Source organism: Tupaia chinensis, unplaced genomic scaffold (assembly GCF_000334495.1).
Source record: "Tupaia chinensis unplaced genomic scaffold, TupChi_1.0 Scaffold000270_1, whole genome shotgun sequence".
NCBI lineage: Eukaryota > Metazoa > Chordata > Mammalia > Scandentia > Tupaiidae > Tupaia > Tupaia belangeri.
This window is the reverse complement of record NW_006159750.1, coordinates 3,349,637-3,377,353: the sequence shown is the minus strand read 5'-3', so window position 1 is coordinate 3,377,353 and position 27,717 is coordinate 3,349,637. Positions and strand designations below refer to the sequence as shown.

The 27,717-nt window shown below is 38.4% G+C and overlaps 1 protein-coding gene across 2 annotated transcripts in view; it reads right to left on the bottom strand.

Moving 5' to 3' along the window:
* The window catches only part of NTNG1 (netrin G1), a 307,364-nt gene that overhangs the window by 22,638 nt on the left and 257,009 nt on the right, over positions 1-27,717 (bottom strand). For both annotated transcript variants that reach the window (XM_027772277.1, XM_027772278.1), the window contains exon 3: positions 9,817-9,989. In XM_027772277.1, coding sequence (XP_027628078.1) covers positions 9,817-9,989 — 173 coding nt within the window. The remainder of the gene's footprint in view (positions 1-9,816; positions 9,990-27,717) is intronic.

Genomic DNA, 27,717 nt, shown 5'->3' with positions numbered 1-27,717 from the left:
CCTGCTGTCTTCAAAGGGAGAATCTGCTGATCACATGCTAGAGCTCACTGAAAAATACAATGACCACAGCAACTAACTTTACTTTGTGCTTACTAGGTGCCTGGCTCTCTAAATGCCTTACATGTATTAATTCATTTAATTTTCATGATAATTCTATGAAATCATAATCAGGTTGATTTTGCAGATGGGAGAAACTCAAACACATAGAGGTTAAGCCCGAGATAATCTTAGTCAGTTGAACTCATAGTAAAATTTGAAGCCAGAAGCCTACGTCCCAAAGAACCTATAACTAGCTCTCTAAGCTTCCTGTGAATTTATTGCAGGTCCCAATCTCTTATCTCTAGTCCTCCAAAAAATAAATAGATAATGAAACAAAAAAACTATGAAAATGAACAATTTTTTTCAAAATAGACCTGAAGCACAACCTAATATGATCTGAACTAATTTGGTGATAAAACCAGACGGGAACTGATATGAGGTTATTATTTATGGTCTTACCTTATCCCACTCAGTAAGAATAATCATGTAGTTGCTACAGAAGTATGAAAATGTCAGTAAGAATAATCATGTAGTTGCTACAGAAATATCATTTGATTAAGTGGTACAGCCTGATATGCTGCTATGGATATTATTGTAATATAATATATATACACTACACCACCTTTCTAAAATCATTAAAATGTTGAATTTTGAATTATCTCTGGTCCCATTAGCTTCAGATAAAATATTGTGGGCTGATGGATATGCATAAGTAAGGAGTTGTTATTCTGACTTTATACATTGGGCCTACAAACTTTGTTTATAGGCATAAAGGTCTGAGAGAAAGAACATCTCTTAAGCCACTGATAGAATTAGGATTCTGAGCCTCAAAGGCTGAAGGTTGGTTAGAGACTGACAGCAGTCAAGTGACCCATGCAGTGTATGCCACTGGGAAGGCACATAAAACCAGCCAGCCAATATGTCATCTTTGGATGGTTGGATGGGCCAGGAGCACCAGTGAGTCTTTTTCTCATTGCATTTCCTCCAAGATTTCAGATGGTCCCTCCCTGTAGACTGGAAGGCTCTTGCATTAGAGCTGCGGAGTCCACACATCCCAGGAGACAGAAGATCAATGGGAAGCCAACATAGTCATGTGGTGTTGCAGGGTATTAGGTTTACTTATTCGTTGACCAGAATAATTAATTCCATAAACATTTATAAAGACCAAAAATGAAACCTGGCCCTGTCCTTAAATTGTTAATGTCTAGCTCCTATAGTCAGACCTGAGTTTATATTTTGCTTTGTCATGCATTAGGTATGGGATTATGGGACAATTTACTTAACCTTTCTGTGCCTCTGTTTCCTTATTTGTAAAATGGAGATAATAAGAGCACATACTTCATGGGATTATTGGGAATATTTAAGGAGATGGAGTACATAAAGCACTTCACAATGTATAAAACTTATAGTAAGCTTAATACAGCAACTATTGAATCATTGGGATGAATTTTTGCATTGAAAAACATGGAAATGACTTTCCAGATGACCTGATATCATTATTCTCATAATTTTGGATAGAGATAGTCAACCAATGATAAGTCTATACACATTATCAAGAATCTAGAGAAAGAGAGAAAGAGAGAGAGAGAGAGAAGCAATTGCTTTTGTGTAGGAAGACTTCATTGGAGAGTTGTATTAAGGAGAAAACTTCCAAAATAAGAAAAAGCATTTGATAAGATATGACATCCTTTCATGATCAAGACTCTGAGCAAAGTCGGCATAGAAGGGTCATTTCTCAACATAATAAAAGCTATCTATGAAAAAACCATAGTGATCCATCCTCAATGGAGAAAAGCTGAAAGCTTTTCCACTAAAAATGGGTACAAGACCAGGATGCCCACTTTCTCCACTCCTTTTCAATATAGTACTGGAAGTCGTCGCCAACTCAATCAGAAAAGAGGCAAAAATAAAAGGCACTCAAATAGGAAAAGAAGAGGTGAAACCCTCTCTATTTGCAGACGACATGATTGCATACATAGAAGACCCAATGGTTTCCATGAAAAAATTTCTGGAAGTAATGCATGAATACAGTAAAGTTGCAGGATACAAAATTAACATCCAGAAATCTATAGCATTTCTGTATACGAACAACAGGCAGACTGAGATAGAACTGAAAAAAGTAATTCCATTTACCATAGCCACAAAAGTGTAAGATACTTAGGGATAAACCTAAACAAAGAAGTTAAAGACCTCCACAAGGAAAACTACAAGAAGATAAAAAAAGAAATTGAAAATGACACAAAAAAGAGGAAGGATATCCCATGTTCCTGGATTAGAAAAATTAATATAATCAAAATGGCAATTCTCTCCAAATTAATCTACATATTTAATGCAACGCCAATCAAAGTACCAGACACGTTCTTCACAGATCTAGAAAAGACAATCATAAAGTTTGTCTGGAATCATAAAAGACCCCGTGGCTTAAACTCACGCCGGGCGCGTGTGCGTGCGTGCCCAAGATCCCAAGAGGAGAATGGAGGAGAAGAGATTGTGGTGTGGTCACCCCCCTGGGGGTGATTTCTCATTTTCTATCTCTCTGTCTGTCTCTCTGTCTGTCTGGCGAGCGCGAGCGCCCTATAGCAAAACAAACAAACAAACAAAAACAAACAAACAAAAAACCTCTTAAAAAAAGAAAACAATAAACAAACAAAAAAAACCCAGTATGGTACTGGCACAGAAACGGACACATGGATCAATGGAACAGAACAGAGTCCCCAGAAATAAATTCCCAGTCAACTGATTTTTGACAAGGAGTACCAGTCAATCCAGTGTGAAAAGGAAAACATATTCAAAAAATAGTGCTGGAAAAACAGGATTTCCACTTCCAGAAAGATGAACCTGAACCCTTACGTCTCACCTCTGAAGCTGTTTGGAAAAAAGATGATGAACCCTATTAAAAGATGGGAGGAGTTGAAAAGAACACTCACTAAAGATGACATACGAATAGCAAGAAGGCATATGAAAAAATGCTCAATATCCCTCATTGTAAGGGAAATGCAGATCAAAACAACAGTGAGATATCATCTAACCCTAGTCAGAATGACTAAGATTTAAAAAAAAATAATAATAAGTGCTGGGGGGGTTTGTGGTGAAAGGGGAACTCTCTTACACTGCTGGTGGGAATGTAAATTGGTACAGCCACTGTGGAGAACAACTCAGAGATTCCTCAAAAAGCTACAAATAGAATTATATGATCTAGCAACCCCACTCCTTGGTATCTACCCAAAGGACAGAAGAATACTTAATCGGAAAAGTGTTTTCACATCCATGTTTATTGCATCACTATTCACAATTGCTAAGTCATGGAAAGAACTCAAATGCCCACGAACAGATGGAAAGAACTCAAATGCCCACGAATAGATGAATGGATAGAAAAACTGTGGCACATATACTCTATGGAATACTATTCAGCCATAAAAAAAAAACTGGCATTTTACAGGAAGTGGATGAATAATGGAAGATTTACTGCGAGTGAAGCAAGCCAGGCTATGAAGGAGAGGCATTGTAGGTCCCCACTTAATGTATACTGAGTATCTGCACTCTATGACTGAAACTGATTGACTAAAGGATATAAAAACACAGTATATAGATACAGTGTGTGTGAAAGAGGAGGGTCTGAAGAAAGACATTTAGAAAAAAAATAGGGAGCAAAGCATTAATTAATTAAAGAAATGTGGTATTATCTGTTGAAGATATTTTTGTTTTATCAACTGTACTAGGGAGAAATGTTCACCTTTTGAAATACTCATTTTGTAAGCTAAATAATGTGATTGAATGTATAAAAGAAAATAAAAGGAAAGAAACAATGTAAATGTATAAATCAATATATGACAGGGTCATTTATTACCACCCCATTTTGTTTCACTTTTTTTTTTTAAGAGCCTTTATCTTAAATATACATAAATAAAGGGATGAGTAAATATGGCAAAGAAAAAATAAGCAAACTTTTAATAAAGAGTGAAGAGAAAGATGCTTTAAGGAAAAGGAACAAATTTAATATCTAGCACTTTGACTTTGAGATCTTTATAGACAGCTGAAAAAATCAAATTTGATTAGATTCATTAAAGAGATTAAATTTAGAGCTTGTTGATTACTGTTAAACCAATAATACTAAGGACTAAAACCACAGAAATATATTGGAATGCCAAGAGATAAAACTGTAGACTGAGAATAAGCAGAGGTAAGAAACAAAACGCTTTTTAGACTGAGAATAAGCAGAGGTAAGAAACAAAGCGTTTTTCTTTTTTAGAGACTTTTGCTTTAGGGTGCATGTGATCACATTCGAGAGAAAGAGAGAGAGAGAGAGAGACAGAGGCAATGAGAGGGAAAGTGAGAAATCACTCCCCAGAGGGGATGGCCATATCACAATCCCTTTTCCTCCATTCTCCTTCTTTCCCCTACCAGGATCTTGAGCATGAACACCCATGTGCCCTGTGTGAGTTTCAAGTCACTGGGTCCAGGACTCGAATAATGTTCGGCCATGTGGGAGTCCAATGACATAACTGCTGTATGATCTGCTGGCCACGGAACATAAAGATTTAAAGGAAGAGTAGAAAGGGAGTACTTTGAAGGCAGAGTAATAGCAAGGAGAGATGTAGAATAGAAGATTTACAGAAGACTGTTCCATTCAAGTAGTTGTCAAAATGAAGCTTAAACCCCAATGGAGGACAGAAATAGTCACTCAAATTTTACCTGAGATGCAATATAATAAATACAATGTATAGCCACCTGAATTCAAATCCTCCTTATTCTGAACTAGCCATGTAAACCTTAAACAAGATTCTTTCCCTGTATAATTATAAGAATCTATGTGTGTAAAATAAAAATATCGGTATTTTCCTTATAAGACTGTTGTGAGTTTAAAATAAACTAATGTATGTAAAGCACTTAGGAAATTGGATAATGACATACATATGTGTACCCCTGGGAAAACAGAAATTGGTCAATGCAAATTTGATACCAGAGAAAATAATAGAGCAATCATCAAATTACTTTCCATCACTCAAAGAAGCCCTAGATATTGTGTAACAATTCAAGTTGCATTTCTGAACAAACAAACAATGTCAATGTCAGAACAATTCAATTTTGTTTCTGTGAAGAATATTATTACACTGTGAAGGTAAGAGAAAAATAAAAGTATGAATACGTGGAACTAGCTGGGCTTTCTGTCTTCATGACATTTAAATAACTAGGCTGCAAGATATTGTTTAGACCAGCATGTCTCCTAAACAGAATTTTATAGAAGGTTAAGTGTTACATGAAACAAATTAAGTTTGGGAAGCATTTGAGAAAATAGCAGGACTATTGCAGGACTTCTCAAATATTTTTGATAAGGTAATGCGAATATCTAAGAGTCAGCATAATATACAGCATTTTTCCAAACTTTCTTGGAATTCTTTTAGGGGTTGTAGAACACAGTTTGAGAAGCAGAGGTGTGGATATTATATTATCTTTTCTGGAGTTATGGATCCTATGAAGTGATTATTTACTTTTTATTACTTTTTATAGGTAGAAAAACAGCATGTGCTTTTCCACAGGGATTTGAACTTAAAGAATGTTCCTTAGTACTTTTTTTTGTGAGAATCACAATTAAGCACAAAGTTGGACAAATCTGCTACTCCTTGGGAAACAGAAATGAAATTGAAAGGACATTACAAATAGATTTCTATACACAGAGTGAAGATCAATAGGGAGAAGAAGAAACATCTTTTCTATAAAATGTGAGTTTTGTAGATAAAATTTGTAAAAATAGTTTGATACACATGTATATGGTTTAAAAGACTGAGAGACACATTGGGTTTTAAAAGTATGAATAATAAAAATATCATCACAAAAGTTATTACTGCTACCTCTGCCAAGTTTATTGTAGTGAATTGCACAGAGAAGTATGTGTCTTACAGACATGGGTGGCTGTATTTTAGAGTGCTGGCATTCTGAACTCCTCACTCTTGGCTCTACATACTTCATACAAAAGCAGCCTTTTGAATTATTTTGGATTGCAGGACTTCCAGAGCCCAACGACTCTCAAGAAGAGCCCAGTCTAGGATAACTGAGTGGTACTTTGAGTGTTTTCAGTGGAGTGTGTGGGGGGAGTGTCTTATAATTCCCTGCTTTAATGAAGGCCTCCTACTCCTAGTTTCTTAGCAATAACCTGTGGGGTAAAGAGAAACTGTCCACCGTATTCATAAACTATCTTGGCTGCTTGTGGTTCTGCTAACTCTAGAGATTATCCAGTATAAAGAGCATTTATAGGCCACTGAGGGGTGGATGTTGAAAGACTTTTCTACTTGTTAGGTTTTTCAATTTTTGCATTAGGATATGAAATGTTCCAAGTATCCCTATTAAATGATTGACTCACACTGTACCAATTGGAGTCATGTGAGTGTGTGAGTGTGTATGCATGTATGCATGTGTGTAAGAAAAAGCTAATATAAAATGAGAATTGCAGAAGTTCATAAAGTTCTATGCTTGACTCAAAGTACCACACTCATGAATCAGAAGACTTTCAAGACAGGCAAATAGGTAAGAAACATGAAAATGTCATCATATGAAAAATGGAGTTAATGATGGTTAACCAGGAGAAGAAATGAAATGAGGGACAATACAGTTTTTTCACTACTTTAAACAAAAAAAAAAATGGAAATTAGGAGACATTCAACAATTGATACAAAGAAATAACTTTATAATAATTAAAACTGTCCAACAATGGATAAGGCTGCCTCATAAAAAAATCCTAAAAATAAAATTATTTTGAACACTTAATTTTTGACAGGTGTTATGCTAAGCAGATCACATTCATTAGCTTATTCAATCCTCTCAAAATCCCTATGAGGTAAGAACTGTTATTATCCTCACATTACAGATGGAAACTATGGGAGAGGTTAGCTTACTTTTTCAAGGTCACACAGCAAGTGAATGGATGAATTGGGATCCTGGAGCCAGTGCACCAAAATACAAGTAGCTTACTTTCATCCTTAGATGTTTGAAAGCACATCTGATGTGTAAGAAATTTGGGTGAAGGGATATTTTTCATTACAAGACTGGACTATTGCAGATCATTTCTAAAATATTTCATCTAATTTCTGCTGAGAATTAAAACATGAAATTGAACCCCTTTTTGAATTGGTCAATGCTCCATCTGTCACCTTCTAATTTTTTTTTTAAAGCTTTTTATTTTGAAACCAAGTCTTCTTCTATTTTGAAATATATATTGAATTGTCACAAGTTGCTCTACTCTAATGTGCTTTACTGTAATCTAGCACATTGTTTTGTACCTATTCCACTATTTACATGCACTCTTGAGTCTTTTAACCAAGTTCCCCTCATCCTTTCCATCTTTATCCCCTTCCCATCTTCTGGTATCTACCATTACCCTCTTTTCTTACATGTAACAGAATCTTGTCCCTCAGCCACCTTCCTCTTTTAATAGAGGTGTGGAAAAGTCTAGGGAAAGCCAATGAGCACTAGGGAAGAATGGACTGTGAGAACCATAAGGAAATATCCAAAGAGGTTTCATTCTTTTGGCCACACAGAGTGACTTGATGATCTTCAGTATGTAAAGTGTTAGGGGTATGTAAGTCATTCCCTGAGAATATAATAAGAAATCCATTTTTGTGAGAAAGCTTGTCTAAAGCTAGGTCTTCCCAGTGAAAATGCCTTTGAGATAATCAAAGACTGAAAGCATGCTTACGGGTACAAGAACAGGGTCATGTTAGAATAGAAACTGAAGCTTTCAATAGCAGCCTACCCCTCTTGCCTCTCCAGTGGCCTTGGCAAATTTGCCTGCCTTGAGGATGAGCCAAAATACCAGTGTTTGTGAACTTCACTCTCTTCCCTTCTGTCCTGCTAAAGAAGCAATAGACTCTGAAAATAACATCTGAGCTATTTTCATTTGGGGAAATTTTAAACTAAATTTGACAACTGTGGTGATAGGGATTCTTAGGTAGCTGGCCAAAGAGTATTCCAACAAACAACCTTGTAAGAATCTGTTCGAATTGAGTCGATAGCCCTCAACAATTGAGGAAAGCCCACAGACTCTCTATGAATAAAATCACCTTAAAAAGTCAACATTTCTGCTCAACAAAGTTTTACTGTATTAATTTCAGAAGTGAGAAGTTGGTTTTTCTTTAACACAGAAAAGAACTAAATAGTTTTACAAAGAGAGTTTGTTTGTTTTTTTTAACTTTTGAAGGATTTTTGTCTGCTTCACAGAAATTTTATGAATGTATGAATTGTATGTGTCCATACTTCATGGTTTGTTCCTTGGTCTATTACTCTTCTTTTAATTTGATAAGTTTCTGGTTCCTAGGATATTCATTTTGTTTCTCACAGCTGTTTTTAAGTCCCTGATAACATTCTTGGTCTTACATGATGCCAATGGCTTTTCAAGTTCTCATTCCCCTGTGCCCACTGTCCTGCTGCTCCTGTTACTTCTCACCAAATGAGTGTATTCTGTCTTCATCCTTTCTCTTACTTTTATTTTTCATTTTACTTATTTATGATTTTTGGCATTTGTTCACCAGAAACACAGAAAGAGTCAGAGAGACAGAAAGTAATAAATCATCTCCCGGGGGGATGGTCATGCCGCATTCCCTTCTCCTCCATTCTCCTTTCGGGATTTTGGGCACTTATGCACATGAATATGACGTGAATTTTAAGCTGCTGCATTAGGGACTTGAACTGTGGCCAACTATGTGGGAGTCCAGCGATGTAACCATTACACCATTCTCCACTTTTTAAAGGGGAAAAACATTGGGCTTTTGTAGGTGGCTAATTGCTCCAGTCATGGAATTGGGCTAATTATTCTGGAAATAATCACTTTCCTCCTTAAAAATGTCAGATCCTATTTTCCTATGACTATGGAAGACTTTCAGTGAGACACGTGTGAATGGTGTTGGGGCATCTCATATGGTTCCTGTAAACAAGATAATTCCTATGCCCTTGCATATGTACACAGAATTCCCTTGTCTTTTTCTTTATTTTTCTTCCTTTTTTAAGGCTTTTGCCATAAGTCACCCCAGGCAGATGACCATGCCACAGTCTCTTCTCCTTTATTCTCCTCCTGGGATTTTGGGCATGCACACATACACGCCTAGTGTGATTTTTTTTTCAAGCCACTGGGTCCAGGACTCAAACCACGGTCAGTCATGTGGGAGTCCAAAGTTGTAATCACCACACCATCTGCTGTCCCCACAGAATCTCCTTTCTTAATGTGGTATTCATGTGGCTACTGTCATGTTCTTTATCTAACTGTTGCCTCTACTCTTAGGATCCATGCAGGAAAAGTTCAACTGCTGAAGTTTGAAAAAAAGCATTATTTGACTAGGCAAAGTTAGGGTCTGGTTCAAATTGCTCTTGGGTTATCTAGTATGGGGAATGGAATTATATACATTCAAAGAATTCCTGGAAGTTGTTTACAGCTAAAATTAAGTTCGGGTTGAGAGTTCTCCTTGGACTTTGTTATTTTAATAGAAAATTAATTTGAGGAAGGACAAAAAATAAAATCACCTCCTGTTTCATCCTTCTAGAAAAAAAATTACTTCTGTGACTTGAAGAATCATTTCCCAACACATTTAACGTGAATGCTAGAAGTCTGAATTTAACAGATGAGCAGAGTGCTAAAACATGCTTCCAAGTGGTAAAATAGAGACGAAAATGGTAGCTACATTTTGAAGAGAAATGCGGCAACTGATGAGAGGAGTAAAATCACAACTGCAGGTGAAGTTGAGAACTATCAGCCCGTCAGGTACAGAATATGGTGTTAGCAGAATTACTCACAGGTATTTGCAGTGCCTTTGGGGATGGGGAGGTACGAGCCTGGACTCCAAGGCCGGCCCTGATAATTCTTCTTGCACTTCCCACAGTCTGGACCTGTAGTGTTGTGCTCACATTCACATGTCAGTTTGCTGTTGTCATACACACACACAGTGGCGTGGAGATTACACTTGCACCTAGGCAGAGGAGAAACAAAGAGTCCATTGTAAGTCAGGTTGGTCTCAGTGACCACTGAGGCTCTACCGGCCTATCTACTTGGGTTGTGGCTCTCAAACCATGCAGGGCTTTAGTGCTACATAGGAGCATTTGGTACAATATAGACTTGCAGGCCCAGCCCTCAAACATTTTTTGAGTGTTTTTCAAAGGTGTGGGTCGGAGGGTGTTACGATGAAAGCTGTTCTCACACTAGATGTGAGCCTAATGCCATAGGTTCAGTGGAGGCCTGGAGCTCTCATAAGACTTCTGTGTTCCACATTCAAGGGTTTCTCAAGGAATATTCAAAATATTGCTACTAGTGAGAGTTTTAATTTTTTTTTTGTATCAAATCTATGACAATTTCATTATAGTTTTACCTGAGTTTAAAGGATAATGCTACTGTCTTTCTTTTCCTCTTTAAATCATTAAGACTATTTTTATTTGCTAAAAAAAAAAAAAAAAAAGATAACTATTAGGGCCAGTAGGTAGCCTGGTGGTTAAGGCACTGGATTCCCACATGGCTGACTATGGTTTAAGTCCTGAACCAGGTGGCTTTCTTTTTCTCTCCTTCTCCCTTTTTTTTTCTTTCTCTGGTGAGAACACATGCCCTATGGCAAATTAAAATAATGATAATAATAAAAATTAAATAAAAAAAACACAACTATGAAATACATTAGTTATTCATACTTACTCTTATAGGCCAAAGAGGTTGTAATCATGTGTTTTTACTCTGGGCTTTGAAATGACATTTTCTCATATCAGAGGAGTTTTTTGACCAAGGCCTCTAACTGTCTTGAGGTGAAGTGAGACAGTAATCCTCAGGCTTCCTGCTCACAGCAAATAAAGTAATACAAGGGTCTCTCCTAAACAGGCCAAAAACTCTAATAAAAGGTGCTTAGGAGCCTAGAAAATAAGAAACTATATGTGGTAGGGGTTTGAAGTCAATCCCTGTGAATAAAGCTGTTATATATGAGAGGCAACGGGATATGCACTTTCCACAAAAATACATTCCCATACCTAAAGTCTTTGTAAAATTGCAAAGGCTAGCCTGGTATTTGGTGATGCAGTAGGTTATAAATGGTATTACACTAAACACGGGCCACATCTTCTGGAAAGGTAAAACCCAAGTTGACGAGGTGCCCATGACCAGTGGTCAAAATAATGTAGGAAGAGATGTGTCCACACGAACAAGATAGTCTGAACATTCAGGCCTGGGGACAAAGTACCAAGATATGTCAAAGAGCCTGAAAATGTGTGTGTGTGTGTGTGTGTGTGTGCATGTTTGCGTGTGTGTGTATGTGTTTTTACAAAATGACCCTGGCCTCTTCCATGAACAAGGACAAAAATACAGAAACTCAAGTTTCAATAAAGTGGTACATCCATGATCTGTGTGGAACACTGACCCATACTTACAACAAGGAAGAAAAAACACAGCTAAGCTCTTTTTATTTTATTTTATTTTATTTTATTTTATTTTATTTTATTTTATTTTAGAGAGGACATGTGTACTCACCAGAGAGACAGAGAAGAGGTGAGAAATCACCCCCCCCGGGGGGGGGCACGCTTTTATTTTATTTTAGAGAGGTTTTTGTTGTAGGGCATGTGCGCTCACAAGAAAGAGAGAAACAGAGAGACAGAAAACGAGAAATCACCCCCCCCCCCCGGGGGGATAGCCACGCCGCAATCCGTTATCCTCTATTCTCCTCTCGGGATCTTGGGTACGTGTGCACACACACCTGGTGTGAGTTTAAGCCACTGGGTCCAGGACTTGAATCGCAGTTGACTACATGGGAGTCCAGAGACATAGCCATTATACCAACTGCTGGTCTCCACAGCTAAGCTCTTATTGAGAACTGACCTCTTTTCTAACTGAATGATATAGTCCTTAAACTAATGGCCATCTACTCAGTCCACTCTCATAAGACCAAGAGTCACCTTCATTGGGGGGTCTACTAATATTTCTAATACTCCTAGCTACCTTCTGCCTTTCATATGCTTGTGCATTCTAACAGGCTGGAAGGCTACTACTTAAAAAATGTCTATTCAACTCAGATACATAAAAATCACGTATGATAAGTAATACTTGTACAATCTTTTAAAGAGGTAGGAGAAAAAATTATTCAGTTAAAAAGATGATGTTTAATTATGGGTTAGATCCTATAACAATTTCCTATATGCAGGGAGTTATTTGTGCCAGGTTGCTTATTAAAGGATCTTTTTTCCTTCCAACATTAGCACCCTTATTTATGGGTGCTTATATATATGGAGCATGTTTGAAACCTAAGTGAAAGAAGCAGCAGGTTATACTGATTTACCACCCTATCTGGTGTTAAAAATTCCAAATGAGGAAATGAACAATGTGACCCTTGAAACTATGCTGGTTTTACGTGTGAAGACCAAGAATGCAAGTAGTAGTTGTAAATGGAATTATAAATATTGTAACTGTTAATACTTCCACACTTGTAGTCACTCTCTGAGTTACAAGCAATTTCCATTCTAAAGACATTATATTAGCTGAGAAAATATTCTTTGAATAACAAAAGGAGGTAAAAGGAGAAGAGAAGAATGTTTAGTCTTACTGTTCTCTGGTTTCTTCTCACTAATAGTTGGTTCTCACCTGTCCAAATGCTTATTAGTCTTTCAAGTCTGAATTCAATTCATATCCCTTCCCTGAAATCTATTCTTACCACTGTAGATACCCAGAGCTCCACTCCTCTGATTTCCTTAATGCTTCTGTTTGGTTTGATTCATTGTTACTTAAAGCTCTTAGTGCTTTTAAGATTTTTTTACTTGCTGCACAAGTCACTCCCATCTTAAGGTAAGGTAATAGTCACCTTGTATCTGGCCTTCACCTCCAGTTACTTTTACATTCTCATCTCCCTTCTTGACTTTCCCACACTTGTAATCTGTTTTTCATCTCCTACTCATTCTTTCCAACTGATAATAGCCTTGCTTGCCAAGATCACTCATGACCTTCTTGTTGGAAATCTAATGTAGTCTTTTTCTCGCCTTATTTGACCCCTTGGAGCAGTGAACTATGAACCACTGCCTTTTTTTCTGACACTCTTCCTGCCACATACTCAACCTCTTAATCAGGGATCGCCCCCTGCCTGTCCTGTCCACGTGCTGCTCTTTGGGTTATGGATAAGCAGAGTCAGCACATCATTCTTGGACACTCTTATCTAGGTAGTCCATACAATTCCTCTCTGTGAGCTTAATTTCCTAAGAGTTGTAGAACTTTTAAAGAGAACTTTCTTCATCTTCCCCCTGTTCCCTCAAATGATACATAGAGAACAGGCTCAACATTTTGAAAAAATTTTAGGACATTCACGGATTCTCAATTATCCATAGGGATACATGGAAACCCCTCTCTTCATTACCATCTGATGAAGAATATCTGATCAATGAATTGATAAGTCCTGGATATGTACCACTATCACAGATTTCTCTCCTGGACTTTGGATATATTCATCAACATGCTTCCTGCACACATCAAACTCGACACATGAAAAATTGAACTCTGACTTCCTTTCTCAATCCATCCCTCCTATGATTTCTGTCAGCACATTCTCAGTAATTGTTTCACTTTCCACCCAATTAACCAAGGATGACTTCTCCTCCCTGTCCTACATCTAATCTGCAAATCTGTCCTCAAATCCTCAGATTCCTTTTCCTTGATGATCTCCCCAAATTCCCACCATTCTAGAAATTACTACTTCCTTAAATGAGTTCATCATTATATTTGATCTGACTCATTGCAACAGCTTCTAGACAGAACGTAGTGCTTTAGTCCGACTCCCACACTCCTTCTTAGCCCAGTCCCAACACAATAGTAAAAACTTCCTTTTACACAAGTACATCCGGGTCAGTCCTGGCTTAGAAGCATTGTAAATTTCCTATTATTCTCAGGATAGACTCTAAGCTCTGTAACATGGCTTGCAAATCTCTTAGCAATTTACCTCTTTTCTTTCTACAGCTTCATTTATTTCACTCCTAATTCCATACCTACCTCTTCAACTTGGTCTTAAAGACATCTTACAAACTTTTTTCCCTGAAAAATAATTATTTTATTTCTTGGTTTTCTTTTTTTTTTTTTTTGAGAGGTTTTTGCTATAGGGCACATGCACTCGCCAAACAGACAAAGAGAAACAGAAAGCGAGAAATCACCCCCCAGGGGGGATGGCCTTGCCACAATCCCTTCGCCTCCAGTCTCCTCCTGGGATCTTGGACATGTATGCAAATGTGCCCAGTGTGAGTTTTAAGCCACCGGGTCTGTGACGTGAACTGCGGCTGACTACATGGGAGTCCAGCGACATAAGCCATTACGCTAACTGCTGGTCCCTTGTTATTTTTTAATTTCACTAGAAAAAAGGAAAGGGAAAGTGAGAAAGCAAGTCACCAGGTCCAGGCCTCAAATTGTAGTCAGCTATGTTGGAGTCCAGCACTTTAACCATAATGCCACCTGCTGGTCCCACAAATAGGTTCTTCTGGATACAACATTGTGTTTTCCTCCTCTTACCTCTTTTATGTGGATGATTCTTCCCTTCAATATTAACTTAGATATCTCAGTGTCTGGCTCCTATTTGATATTCAAAAAATAATTGCTGGTCAACTATCTGAATGCTCCTATGACCCAGCAGGAAGTCTTTGCTTCATGTTCCTATTACACTAGGCAAGGCTAGTTACATGACAAAGGCCATATTATCCCTGCTATAGACACATACTGTATTTTAATTCCTTATTCTGTCATTTGCACAGGAGCATAACCTCCTGGGAGGAAGCAGTCACGTCTGCCTTATTTATTGTAACATCCCCAGCAGGTGTCAAGGTGCTTTGCACATAATAGGTGTTCCAACAAATGTAATGACTGAGCAAATGGGAATAAGAGAACTTCGGTGCATGTTCTACTGTGTCTAGCATGGTCATGAACTAATAATAGAGAATTAATAGGCATTGTAGTACATCAAAACTGAATTGCATTGTATTACATTATATTACATTGTATTACATCAAAACTGCTAAAAATGTCTACATGCCCATTAGTACTCATTAGTTTTTCATAATCAACCTCATATTGGACAAAGGGAACTCTACAAAGTTGATGAGACCTTGTAACCCAGTTAGTTTAATTTGGACTTCAGATGACTACACTAAAAAAAGAGGTATTCTAAAACAATGCCTGAAAGTCCCAAAGAAAGAACATAGCTTAGGGGAGAGGGGAAAAACATATTTGTATAGTACAATTATTCTGGAATGTGCATCTTTCAGCTTAGCTTCTCATACAAGGATGGCCACCCTGGTTCAACTGAAGTTTAGGGAATACAGCTTGGGCAGCAAGCTTCCCCAGCATAAATCCGGTGACCTCACTCAGCTCTCTGCTGTCTTTTCTCAGTCATTGTGACAATTGCTATGCCAGGGCTTAGTATTGAAAGAGGATATTGGGACACCATGACATTGGCCTATATTTGGAAACAGTTCCCTTTCATTTTCCACAGCTCAGTTTATTCTCACCACCCCCATTCCAATCAGATGCTAAGATCTTTTATATAGAGCCCTTGCCCTAGTGCCTTTGCTTCTGGTGGGGGGAAAAAAATGGATTGCACAGTGCTGGGAGATTGCTCTCAATTCCTGGTATTGTGACCTCTGGCCTTGTGATGGGTGGAGGGTGGATTTTTGTGACATCTCGCTTGTCTCTGACAGATTCATTACAAATTTTCATGGCCATCTGGCTCCCACAACTACTACCACATCAGGTGGGGGAGCAACTCTACAAGTGAAGACCTAAAAGGCTTTCCTTGCAGTCAAAGGTCTGCTGTTCTGAGGACTAAGCCCTTTTACCAATCCTATTTACACACACTGAACACATACAGAGACACTGCAAACAGAACTAATTGACTTGTGTGTATCTTGTACATCAACTTGTGAGCAAGTGACCAAGAGCCGACACTGTCAAATAAGGGCATCGCTAAGACAGACTTAAAAAGAAAACATTGAGTTCTATTCTATAATGCAAACTTGATGAACACCAGTGTGTTCTTGCGCTCAAGTGGGTCTGTATTTCCTGTAGTTTAGTGACCAGCTGTCACAAGACAATTTAATCTTGCTTATAAAAAGGCTCCAGCATTTAGTTCTGTGCCACCTGCCAGTAGGTATGAAAAACCTATACCGTCTGCCTGGTTTTTCTTTATAACTTAATATATCTATTCTGGGAAGCACGTTATCTGCCAGAATTTCCTGTGAGTTAGAGGTCCATGTAGTCTGTTACAAATGCTTCAAATAGAAAGACTAAGACAAGTTAGAAACTGGCCCTTTATGAAGCAGAACAGGAAGAAGCCAGGCCTTGCAGATCAGGATGTTGGCCATTTCTGTGCCATGGGAGGCTTCACTGTGAATTGAATCAAGTTCCTCCTCAGTGACTTTCCACTGTCCTGAGGAGGACCCCAGAAATATAATCACATGGTCATATGTGTCCATATAATTTTACACAAAGATATAATTTATTTATTTATTGTTATTAATGAAGATTTTTGCTTAATAAAGCCTACTCCCTACCTCCCAAAAGGCATAAGTTTCCACGTTACAAAATCTGCAACAGCCCCTGGTTGCACATCCTGCCATGGACTGGTGCTAGGTACACAATTGCTCTTAGAAAATAAACATGTTAGTGCAAATATCTTTTTTTTTTTGTTTTGTTAAGTTTTGCTATAAGGTGCATATGCTCACTTGAGAGACACAAAGAGGGAGAGAGAGAAAAAAGTGAGAAAGCACCCTCTAGGGGAGATGGCCATGCCACAATCTCTTCTCCTCTATTCTCCTCTCAGGATTTTGTGCATGCATGTACAAGTGTTCAGTGTATTTTTTAAGCCACTGGGTTTGGGACTTGAACTGCACAGTCAGCCATATGGAATCTAGTGCCTTAACTACCATGCCACCTGGTTGGTCTGCAAATATCTTTTTTGAAAGGTGACAAATTATGTAATATCTCTAGCATACTTTCTCTGCCTCATGCAACCCCTTGACCCTCTTCTTCACATTGACACAAATTTCTAGCTCCCTTCTCAACATGTTATTTGAAGTGGGAGGAGTACAGTGATATGACTTATAGATTATGAGTTATGACACTAGAAGCAGACACCCTAGCTCAAATTTCACCTTTGCCGCTCACTTGCTATGAGGCCTTGGATGAGTAATTTAGAACAAACAACATTAACTGAATACTTCTAAGCACCCAGCATTGTGCCAGTGTGTTTTGCATATTCCACACATTATTGCATATGAGGGTGACTTCAAAAAGTTCGAGGGAAAATGGAATTAAAGTATATGAGTTTGTTTTGTTACAAAACTTTTTGAAATCCATGCAATTTTTTCATAATACACATTTCTGTGAACTTCCTGAAGACCTGCTTGTACAAACTTCACAACATTTCCATGAGACTTTGTTTATAATATCTGTCAAGTATCCTGATTAGCAAATTCAGATAATAATGAAACAATTTACATAAAATGTGGTTTAAATTTACTGGTCCACATGGTATATTGAGAATATATTATGAACTCTAACAATCTAATAATAAAATGACAATCAAATTAGAAAATGGGCAAAGGACCTGAATAGATATTTCTCAAAGAAATTATTTAAATAGCCAATAAGCACATGAAAAAATTCTCAACATCATAAAAACCACCATGAGATGCGACTTCACACCCACTAAACTGGCTATGATAGAAAAAAAGATGGACAGTAGCCAGCAGGTGGTATAGTGGTTAAGGTACTGAACTCCCATGTGGTCAGCCGTGGTCTGAGTCTCAAACCTGGCAACTTGAAACATGCTGGGCACATGTGTGTGCATGCCAAAAATCTCTAGAGGAGAATGGAGAAGAGGGGATTATAACATGGTCATAACCCTGGGAGGTGATGTCTTGCTTTCTATCTCTCTGTCTCTCTGGCAAGTGCATGAGCACTGTGGCAAAAATCTCTTTTTAAAAAAATGAAAAAGATGTACAGTATCTTACTAACAAATACTGACAAGGATGTGGAGAAATTGGAACACTCATACATAGCTGGCGGGAATGTAAAATGGTGTAGTCACTTTGGGAAAGAAACAGTCTGATAGTTGCTCAAAAAGATAAATATAAAGTTATCATATGACCCAGCAATTGCAGTCCTAGGTATTTACCCAAGAGAATTGAAAACACACCCACTTGAAGACCTACGTGTGAATGTTCACAGCAGCATTATTAATATAATAACCAAAAAGTGGGACAACCCAATGTTCCTCGGCTGATGAACAAAATGGAATATTAGTAAAAAGTGAATGAGTACTGATACATACTAGAACATAGACTAACCCTGAAAATGTTACGATAAGTGAAAGAAGCCAGATACAAAAGGCCATATAACATGTGCTTTCCTTTAGATAAAATGCCCGGAATATGCAAGTCTAAAGAGACAACAAGCACATTAGTGCTTTTCAGGAGCTGAGAAGAGGGTTGAATGGGGAGGACTTACTGGATAGGTGCTTTCTTCCTGAGTGATGATAAATCTTCAGAATTACATAGTGCTGATACGGTACAACCTTTTGAGTATACTAAAGAGCAATGACTTGTACATTTTTTCAAAAGTTAAAGAAATATGGCATTTATCCAAAATAGAATAGAAAGCAGTAGAAAAGCATTTGATCCCTGGGGTCATGGCTCTGCAACAGACAAAACCTTAAGGCTAGTTATAAGTTCAGTTTACTTCCTCTGTAATAAAATACCTACTGTAGCAGTTGTTGGGAAAATTAAGTGACATGACACAGGCTGAGTCTGTTAATTGAGGCACTCTGATTTTTCTTCTTCTTCTTTTCTGACAGCAGTATTTTTAGCTGGGTACATGATTGCTAGAGAAAAGACTACATTTTCCAGAATCCCCTCTAGCTATCTGTGGCCATATGACTATGTGCTGGCCAGTGGGATATTAGCAGAAGTGATGTCTGTGACACTTCTGTTGATTAACTGGAGGCCTGTAGTCCTTCGTCATTTCTCATTTACTTCCTGCAGCATGACCATACTGTTGAACATCTTGCACTAAATTGTCTATGGCTGAAACTGGGGGCTTCCATTGCAGTTGGGGTGAGGTGGGTAAAAGCAGGTATTTAGAATAGAGGCCACCATCTCAGCCCCTGAGCACTCACTTGTCAACTGAAAGAAAGAAATGAACTTTTACCTGTTTAAGGCACCCTTACTGTGAGTCTGTCTTACCCACAGCATATCTCAACACAGGACAGAACTTGATAAATATGTTACGATTATGATCACTTGCATTATTAAGCATAATATTACAGCAAAAGCCAAGATCATGAAATGTCAGATGGGCTTGGCCTGATCACAATCCTACAAGGAAAGAAAGGGTTCCAGTCTTCTCAGCATTCTACTACAACTTTCTTCATTAATGAAAAATCCAGTGTGGGACCCACAGATGGTGTAATGGTTATGTCACTGGACTCCTACAGAGTTGACTGCAGTTTAAGTCCTGGACCTGGGGCCTTGTAACTCATGTTGGGCATGTATGCATGCTTGCCCAAAGTCCCAAGAGGAGAATGGAGGAGAGGGGACCATGGTGTGGTCATCCCCTTAGGGGATGATTTCTCACTTTCTTTGTCTCTCTCAAGCATATATGCTTCATAGCAAAAAAACTCTCTCTCTCAAAAAAAAAAAAGAAAAAAGCCAGAGTCTGATGGCAGTTATCACTGGTAAGCAAGAATATTTTCAGAAAATGTATATTTTCAAAATATGCATGACCAAAGTTCAATGTGAATAGATATCTGCTGTAACACTTTTTTTTTTCTTTTTGTGCTAGAGGGCATGAGCACTCACCAGAGAGAGACAGAGAGAGGGAGAGAGAGAAAGTGACTCCCATGAGGCTTGGCCACAGCAATCCTTTCTTCTTGATTTCTCCATTGCATTAGGATTTTGGACATGCACACACATGTACCTGGTGTTCTTCTCAAGTTGCCAGGGCTGAGATTTAAATGCAGTTAGCCATGTGGAACCCTGCTCCCCCAGCCACCAGTTCCTGGGGCAGGCCCTATAACACATATTTTGAAAGCAGCAACATACTAACGGACCAGCAAAGACACTGGAAAACCAGCATATTTGGATTCCTGTATTCTAGGATAAGCATGCATGAAAGGGACATTAAAATTCTTGGAAGCTGTCCTGCAAAGCAAGAGGGTATGTTTCCAAATAGCTCTTGAGCTCATTCTTTCACAAATATATTGATTACCTAGTGTGGCCCCTGGTTGATGGGTTTTCCTGTCTTGAACTCTGTTGTGGGAAAATTATTTTTGAAAACTCAACTGTATAGATTTTTTTTGGCAGAAAAATGAACTACTAATAGTTTTCTCTGAGAGTGTGAAATAAAAACAGATTTTGATTAGTTCTTCGTGGACACTATGATATTACGGTCTTTTATTAAATATATAAGGCAGTTGGCTTGCCCTTAGATGGAAACAATGACCAGAAAGTCTTCTTGTACATTTAGGCAATAAATGATTTACACATCTTTGCATTTTAAAAACCCTCTAACAATTCCATTTAAACCTTACCTGAGACCTTAAACTTGCCTATACTGAAGTGTCAGATTTCATGACTCACTAAGCAGCTGGCTCTTTTAGATAATATTAAAAATAGCTCTTTTCTATTTCTTAGCTTACTAGTGAGGCGAGTACCATGACTATAAAATAAAAATAAAAGTTTATAAATTTGAGATAATGGACTGTCTGAGATTGGTGCAGGGATATGGCATCAAGGTAAACAGACACTAAACTCTGGAGTTGGAGGGGCCTGAGTTCAATCTGAGCTTTACTTTGAGGCTGTTGGGTACTCCCAAGTGAGTCTCACTTTTCTCACCTATGTAATGGGGCTTATACAATCAGTATTTTTAATATAGGAGTGCTATAAGGATTAAATGAAATAGTCCTAGCAATTACAAATAGTTTTTTTTTTATGTAATTATGTGATTTGTAAAGTTTTTTTGTTTGTTTTCTTTTTTTTTTTTTTTTTTTTTTAACTATAGGGTATCTGCACTTGCCAGAAAAGACAGAAAAAGAGAAAGACAGTGAGAGGGAAAGTGAGAAATCATCCTCCAGGGGGGATAGACATTTTACAAACCCCTCTCCTCCATTCTGCATAGATTTTAGGCATGCATGCACATACATCCTGCATGATTTTCAATTCACTAGGTCCAGGACTCAAACTACAGTCTGCCATGTGGAAGTCCAGTGCCCTTACCTCTATGCCAACTGCTGGTCCCTTAAGTGATTTTTATATATTCTCATCCATTCTATGGTTTACGTAATCAACTGCATATATTATTTCTTTTTTCTCTTTATAGAAACACATAAGTGAAATAGTTCTCTCATCTAGGTTATTGCCAATTTGTTGTGAACTATGCCATGTTCTTTTTCATATACTTCCTTGGATTAAACAATACTTTTTCCTAGGGGAAACTGGGATTAAAAAAAACTAGGGTGGGAATAAATTTCATGTTCCCTTGGGTTTGCAAAGTCATAGAATTCAGTGAGGCTCTGAGAAAGAGTGGAGAGCCATCGGCCTGTGTGGCATTCCTTTGTCAGGCTCCATGGTCAAGTAAGTTTTTGATATCTCCTAAATATGTGTACTAATCCACCAAAGAAAGGGTCTTATTCTGTGAATGGTCTTATTAGAGTCTGATTGAAAATGGATCAGGATGAATAAACAGCTCTATGACTAGGAAATTTAGAAAGTCAAATCTGGTGAAGAATATTATTTTATGACAGTGACCTTATTCTATACTGTTAGTTTACAACAAAATATGAGAGAAAATTGAATTAGATTCCATGGGTGGTATGAAAAATTGGGGGAAATAGCTTTCTTCTAATTCTTCTTTTTTCTGAGAAATGAAATAATACCCAATAGAGAAGAGTGTACCTAGCGAAGCCTTTGTTTTTCCCCTTATTTGGTGGCCTACTTTAGCTAACAAGCCTTGGAAAAGTTAAAGTTTTAAAGACTAAAAGAAAAAAAAAAAGCCCACAGAAAGACAGGAGAAAAAGAAAAAAGAAAAAAACCCTGTACCCACCAAAGGAGCCTGATCTTACTTGCCATGACCAATGACCCAAGCTGGGCCACTGAAGATTAGATACAAAGGCTCCAAAGCAAAGAATCCTGAAAATAGAAATGAAGACAGCAATGAGTTCTGAAATGATCTGAGAGGTAGGACGGGAACAGGAAAAATTGTGCTTATCTGTCCTAATCAGTGAAAACATGCCGTCTTTCTACCTGGATGGTTAACTGTTCAGAGGTGAGGTCTGAACAAAATGCGTGAAAATGTTTTTAACAAAAAGTAAAATTTAAAATAATTTAGGCGCGTTGGTGGCCTGGCCATTAAAGCCGCTGGGTCCTGTATGGTTCAAGCCCTGGCCAGGCACATGTTCATGCCCCAAATTCTGAAAGGATGGAGAAATGGAGAAGAAAGGATTTCAGTGTGACCATTACCTATGGTGGTGGGGGCGGGGAGTGCTTTCTCTCTCTCTCTCTCTCTCTCTCTCTCTCTCTCTCTCAACCCATACGTTCCCCCTGCAAGTTAGCAACAAAAAATTTAACGTGGATTAAGGTATGGTTTAGTGTAAAATGATATATGATCAAGAGACCTAGATATGATTACTAACTAGCTGGTTTATTTTGTATAAGCTAGGCTGGCTTACTGGGGCTATATTTCTTTGCTATAGGAGGGGTTGGACCTGTGTTAAAAACATGCCCACACTGGCTGCTCCACTGACCCAACCTTCTGGCAGTATCTAAATTGCAGTAAGAATTTATGTTGTAGTTTTTCAAGTGCTAATGATCCTGTCTTCATTTTTGGGGGGACCACTCCTGCTCAATGTCAGAGTAAGAATGTTATGGAAGGGGATTCCAACTTCCAGATCCAGGGGTGAGTGAGCAGAGAAGTCAGGCTCAGCCCATCCACCCAGTCTATCTTGCTGAAAGCAATGATTAATTCTTTTTTTTTTAAAGAATTATTTTATCTAACTTTATTTGTTATTTATTTATTTATTTATTTATTTATTTATCATTATTTTTGAAATTTGACCACAGAGGGAGAAAGTGAGAAAGAGAGAGAGAAAGTGAGAAAGCAAGCCACCACGTCCAGGACTTGAACTGTGGTTGGTCATGTCAGAGTCCAGCGCCTTTAACCACCATACCACCTACCAGCCCGAAGCAATGATTAATTCTATGAGGGGAAAATGACCTAATTTCTTAGAAAATTGACCCTGGGGTCATTGCTGAGATTATGGTAAAGAGAATCTCGTTTTCTCACGGTATTGCTAAACTGGTAGAAGGCAAATCCGGAACTGCTGTGAGCCATTTTGGCCAAAACAAGAATTCTGGCTCCTAATAAAGTCAAGACAGAGGCCAGCAAAACAAAGAGACAGTGACAATGCCCTGATCACTTTGCATAGGTTGTACGCCTGCTTGTCTGAATCCAACTATGTCCTAGATTTCTGGTTATATGAGCCAACATAGTCTCTGTTTAAAATAATCCTATGTCTTTTTCTGTCACTTGCAAGCAAAGACTTCGAGTAATACACCTGACTAGTGCATAGGATGAACTATGTTCTTGCTCCATGGTTCTACCACCTTTCATGCTGATGAAGCTAGATTAGATAAATTACTAAAATAGGTACTTCAGAGATTGAGTGGGACCTGGTTTGAAAAGATGAGCTGGGCCAACTAAATTTTTCTGCTGAAGATTTACCATTGGTAAATGGAGAAACATTACCACCAGGAGATGGGAATTAGAATATGCTCGATAATTTCAGACCATTCCAATTCTAATCTTACATGGTACTTAGGATTTTTTGGGGGGTGTTTAAAATTAATTGATTTTTTTGGAGTTAGAGACCTCAATATGAACCCACTCTTGATCACTGTGAAAGTGTATGACCTTTAGTTAGTGACTGCTTCTCTAGGTCTAATTTTTCTGCAAAATAGAGATGATAATAAGCAATTCCTTTGGTCTTACTATGACTTTGGAGTGAGATAGCATGTCAAGTGCCACCATCAACTTACACGTAGGTACTTAACAAAGTTTTCATTCACTTGATGTCATCATCAATCATTATAAAATATGTGTTAAATATAGTAGATAAGGTCCTCTATTTGAGATTTGGCTGCTTCTAAGCACTGAACCATTACAAACTAGCAAAACAAACCTTTCGATAAAACACTATCTACAAAAAGGAGGGGCTTGTTTCAACTCTACTCTTCCACGGTCATTAAATTTTCTCATTTTTATTTTATATATAATAGGAAGATGAGGAGAAAGTTGAGGGCACTGTGAGGCACCATGGTATGGAGGAGAGGGATCAGGATGGTGAACTTCCTGAGTGCAAGGCATGGGGAGGGCTAGATCCGCTGTTGCTGAGCAGAGCCCAGGTGTACAGGAAACTCTTTTATTCTTTTTTCTTTCTTCTTTTTTTTGAGAGGTTTTTGCCAGAAAGACAGAGGGACAGAAAGCAAGAAATCACCCCCCAGGAGGGATGGTCATGCCACAATCCCTTTTCCTCCATTCTCCTCTTGGAATCTTGGGCATGCACGCACATGTGCCCAGTGTGAGTTTAAGCCACTAGGGTCTGGGACTTGAGCCACTATAGACTACATGGGAGTCCAGTGACAGCCATTATACCATCTGCTGGTCCCCAGGAAGCTCTTAATACTAATTTCACCCCCTCACTGTAGAAATGTGAAAATGCAGAATCAGAGAACTAACAACAATGATAATAATAAAGTCTCTAGTATTATTTAACTTATTCTGTATTTAACCACACATTCATAAAATTATATTTCCCTATTGGTATTTTATCTTACCTTTACAGCAACTTCATGAGAGATAGACAGGTATCATTACCCTCATTTTACAGATAAGGAAAATAATTCACTCTTAAAGAGTTTACATGTAGTAGGTTATAAAACCAAACTTGTTGGGCCTGGCAGGTGGCATGGTGGTTAAGGGCACTGGTCTCCCACATTGCTGACAGAAGTTCGAGTCTTGGACCTGGCGGCTTGTTTTCTCACCCCCCCCCACCCTTTTCACTCTGTCCGTCCCTGGACAAATTAAAAATAAATAAGTAAATAAATAAAGTTAAATAAAACAATTCTTTAACCCAAAAAAACAAAAACACCTTGTTTTGGTATCAATATGGAAGAACAATGCTTTAGCTCTTCCTCGCATACTTCTCTGTACTCCTTTTCTCCAGATGCCATTAACAATACTGTCAACAAGCTTCAAATACATTAACAATACTTTAAACACTTTTTTTCTTCAAGTATTTAAAAAATAACATTTTGGCCTTGTGTTGAGTTGCCAAAGATTTCTGCTTTGGTTTCCCAGGTTATCAAAGTCATTCGATGAAAGGAAAGATAGGAGTAAGATTTTGTATAAGAAAAGATATACCGTGTGCAGCAAAAGCATCTCTGCCTCTCCCATCTTGTAGCCTACCCGAAAGTCAACACAGATGCCCTTCCCCTCACTGCTTCTGGCCAGCTTCCTGGTCTCTTGAGTCAGTGTGCTTGGTTTTTGGCCACCAAGTTGAAGAAGTCAGAGGTGAATTAACTTCCCAGGAGCAAACAATGAAGGAGGCATGTTTGAGGGCAGATACTCTAAGTTTCCTTGTCATCTAGGGAGATGGTTCTGAGAACAGCACTTTATGATACCCCTTTCTTCACAGTGCCTTCTGGAATGATTTCTCAAATGTAATATTCAAATCCTTGTCTTAGGAGGACCCAGAATTAGGAAGACAGAAGAAGGTAAGGGTCCACAGAAGAGTTAGTAGACTGTAAAACAGACCACAGGAAGGATACTACTAAATTGTCCAGGAGATGTCAGGTCAAAGACCTCAGCAATCAATCACCAGCTTTCCCAGGAGTATGATGTTCCCAGCATTCATCACCTATGTTTGTTGATCTTTTAGTTGGCATGTGGAAAGAGTTTTGTTATTTATATATACAAGGCCTTATTGGTTGACTGACTCACCTTGATGTTCCTGAATCCTTCCTGCAGTATTGGGAAAGAAACACAGTTCCTCTGGAGGCTAACTGGAGAAGCCTGAGAATGTTCTAGAAATAGGACAGTTGTTTATAAAATACCCTCTGACATCACTTGTCCAACTGTATTAGGATCCAAACTTATTGCCAGGTCTTTTGTCTCCCAAGTCCAAAAATCTTCAATTTGAATTCTGGCTCTACCACTTGCTGGAAGTGTGAGTGACTTAACACTTACCTACCCTCAATTTTTTTCATCAATAATATTGGATAATAATAGCTCCTACCTCATAAGGAGGGAAGAAAAATAGATCGTAATCTTTGATGTATTTAAAAACAGTGCCTGACATATAGTGATTGCCACTGTCATTGTCACCATCCCCATTGTTATTTTCATTATTTTTGTTATCATTGCAGCTACAGGAAGGAAAGCTAATGGAGCACTAGAAAAAGCCAAGATTCCCAAATTCTAACTTGTAGACTTCTATGTAACAGTGCAGCCAAATTAGCACATGAAAGGTTTCTTGTACACCTGGCTGATAGGGCTTGGGCTATTACCAATAACAAAAATATTTTTTCTCTCACAAATTTTGTAGTTTAGACATGATTTTAAGCATTCAGGTGCTTGAACCAAATCCAAGGATGCCTTCAATCCCTGATTCACTAAGAGTGAGGATATGTTACCTGAATCAAAGAAGGTTCTGGAAGTCTTACAAGCCCATGATCTTTAGGATTCTGGAGATATGGCCACAGAAATCAAGTGACTTGTACGTTTCTAATAAAATCCACACAGTAGTGACAATAACTGTCACAATACAGTCTCGGGCCTCCAGGTTTCCCTTCATCTCAGGGCCCACCCAAAGAGCAGCCCTGCAACAAAGCAAATGGAAATTGCTTCTCCTACAGGACTGGAAATATCAAATGCAGAGTGTGGTGTAGCCTTTTAATCCACAGGGTAGCAAAGTAAAGGTCAATTACCTCACTTAGAGGAATGAAAGGCGTGTAGTAAAAGTCAAATAGATATGCCATTAGATAATGTATTTCAAGCATGAAAATGAGGATTTCTATTGCAAGAGTATATTTAATGCACTGGTAAACATAAGAGCTTTATGACAATGAGTAAGACCCGGGGTTGACAGTGAATCTGCCCAACAGAGCGCCCTTCTTTCAATGTGTGGGATGGTGCAGTCACCATTGATTGGTGTCATGACCCTTCCGGGAAGCAGGCAGGTCAGCCCCCACAACCCGCCAGTCAGATTCAAGAGGAACAGGTGCTGCAGCTGGTGGCTCTTGGGATTTAGGGCCGTCAAGACACTCTCAGCTGTGCCAGACCAGCTTCTATTCTATCCTGACCTGTGAACCTGTACCTTGGGCTTTTCTCCTTCCCAGACATTCTTCTTATGCACCTGTCTTAGCTCATATTCAGCTCTGCTCTCCTACATTGTGAAATCAGGTTTAACACCTTATTCCCAACTCCCTGAGCTGTAACTATTCCAAGGCTGTTTTCCTGCCACATGTACCACAGATGTGTCTTTGCTTTTCACCAGGATTAACATGCATCCATTCTGGTTTATGCATTTGTTGTTTATTTGATTTGGAGTATCAGACGCTGATATTTGCATTTGGATCTCTTCTTTAGAAAGATCT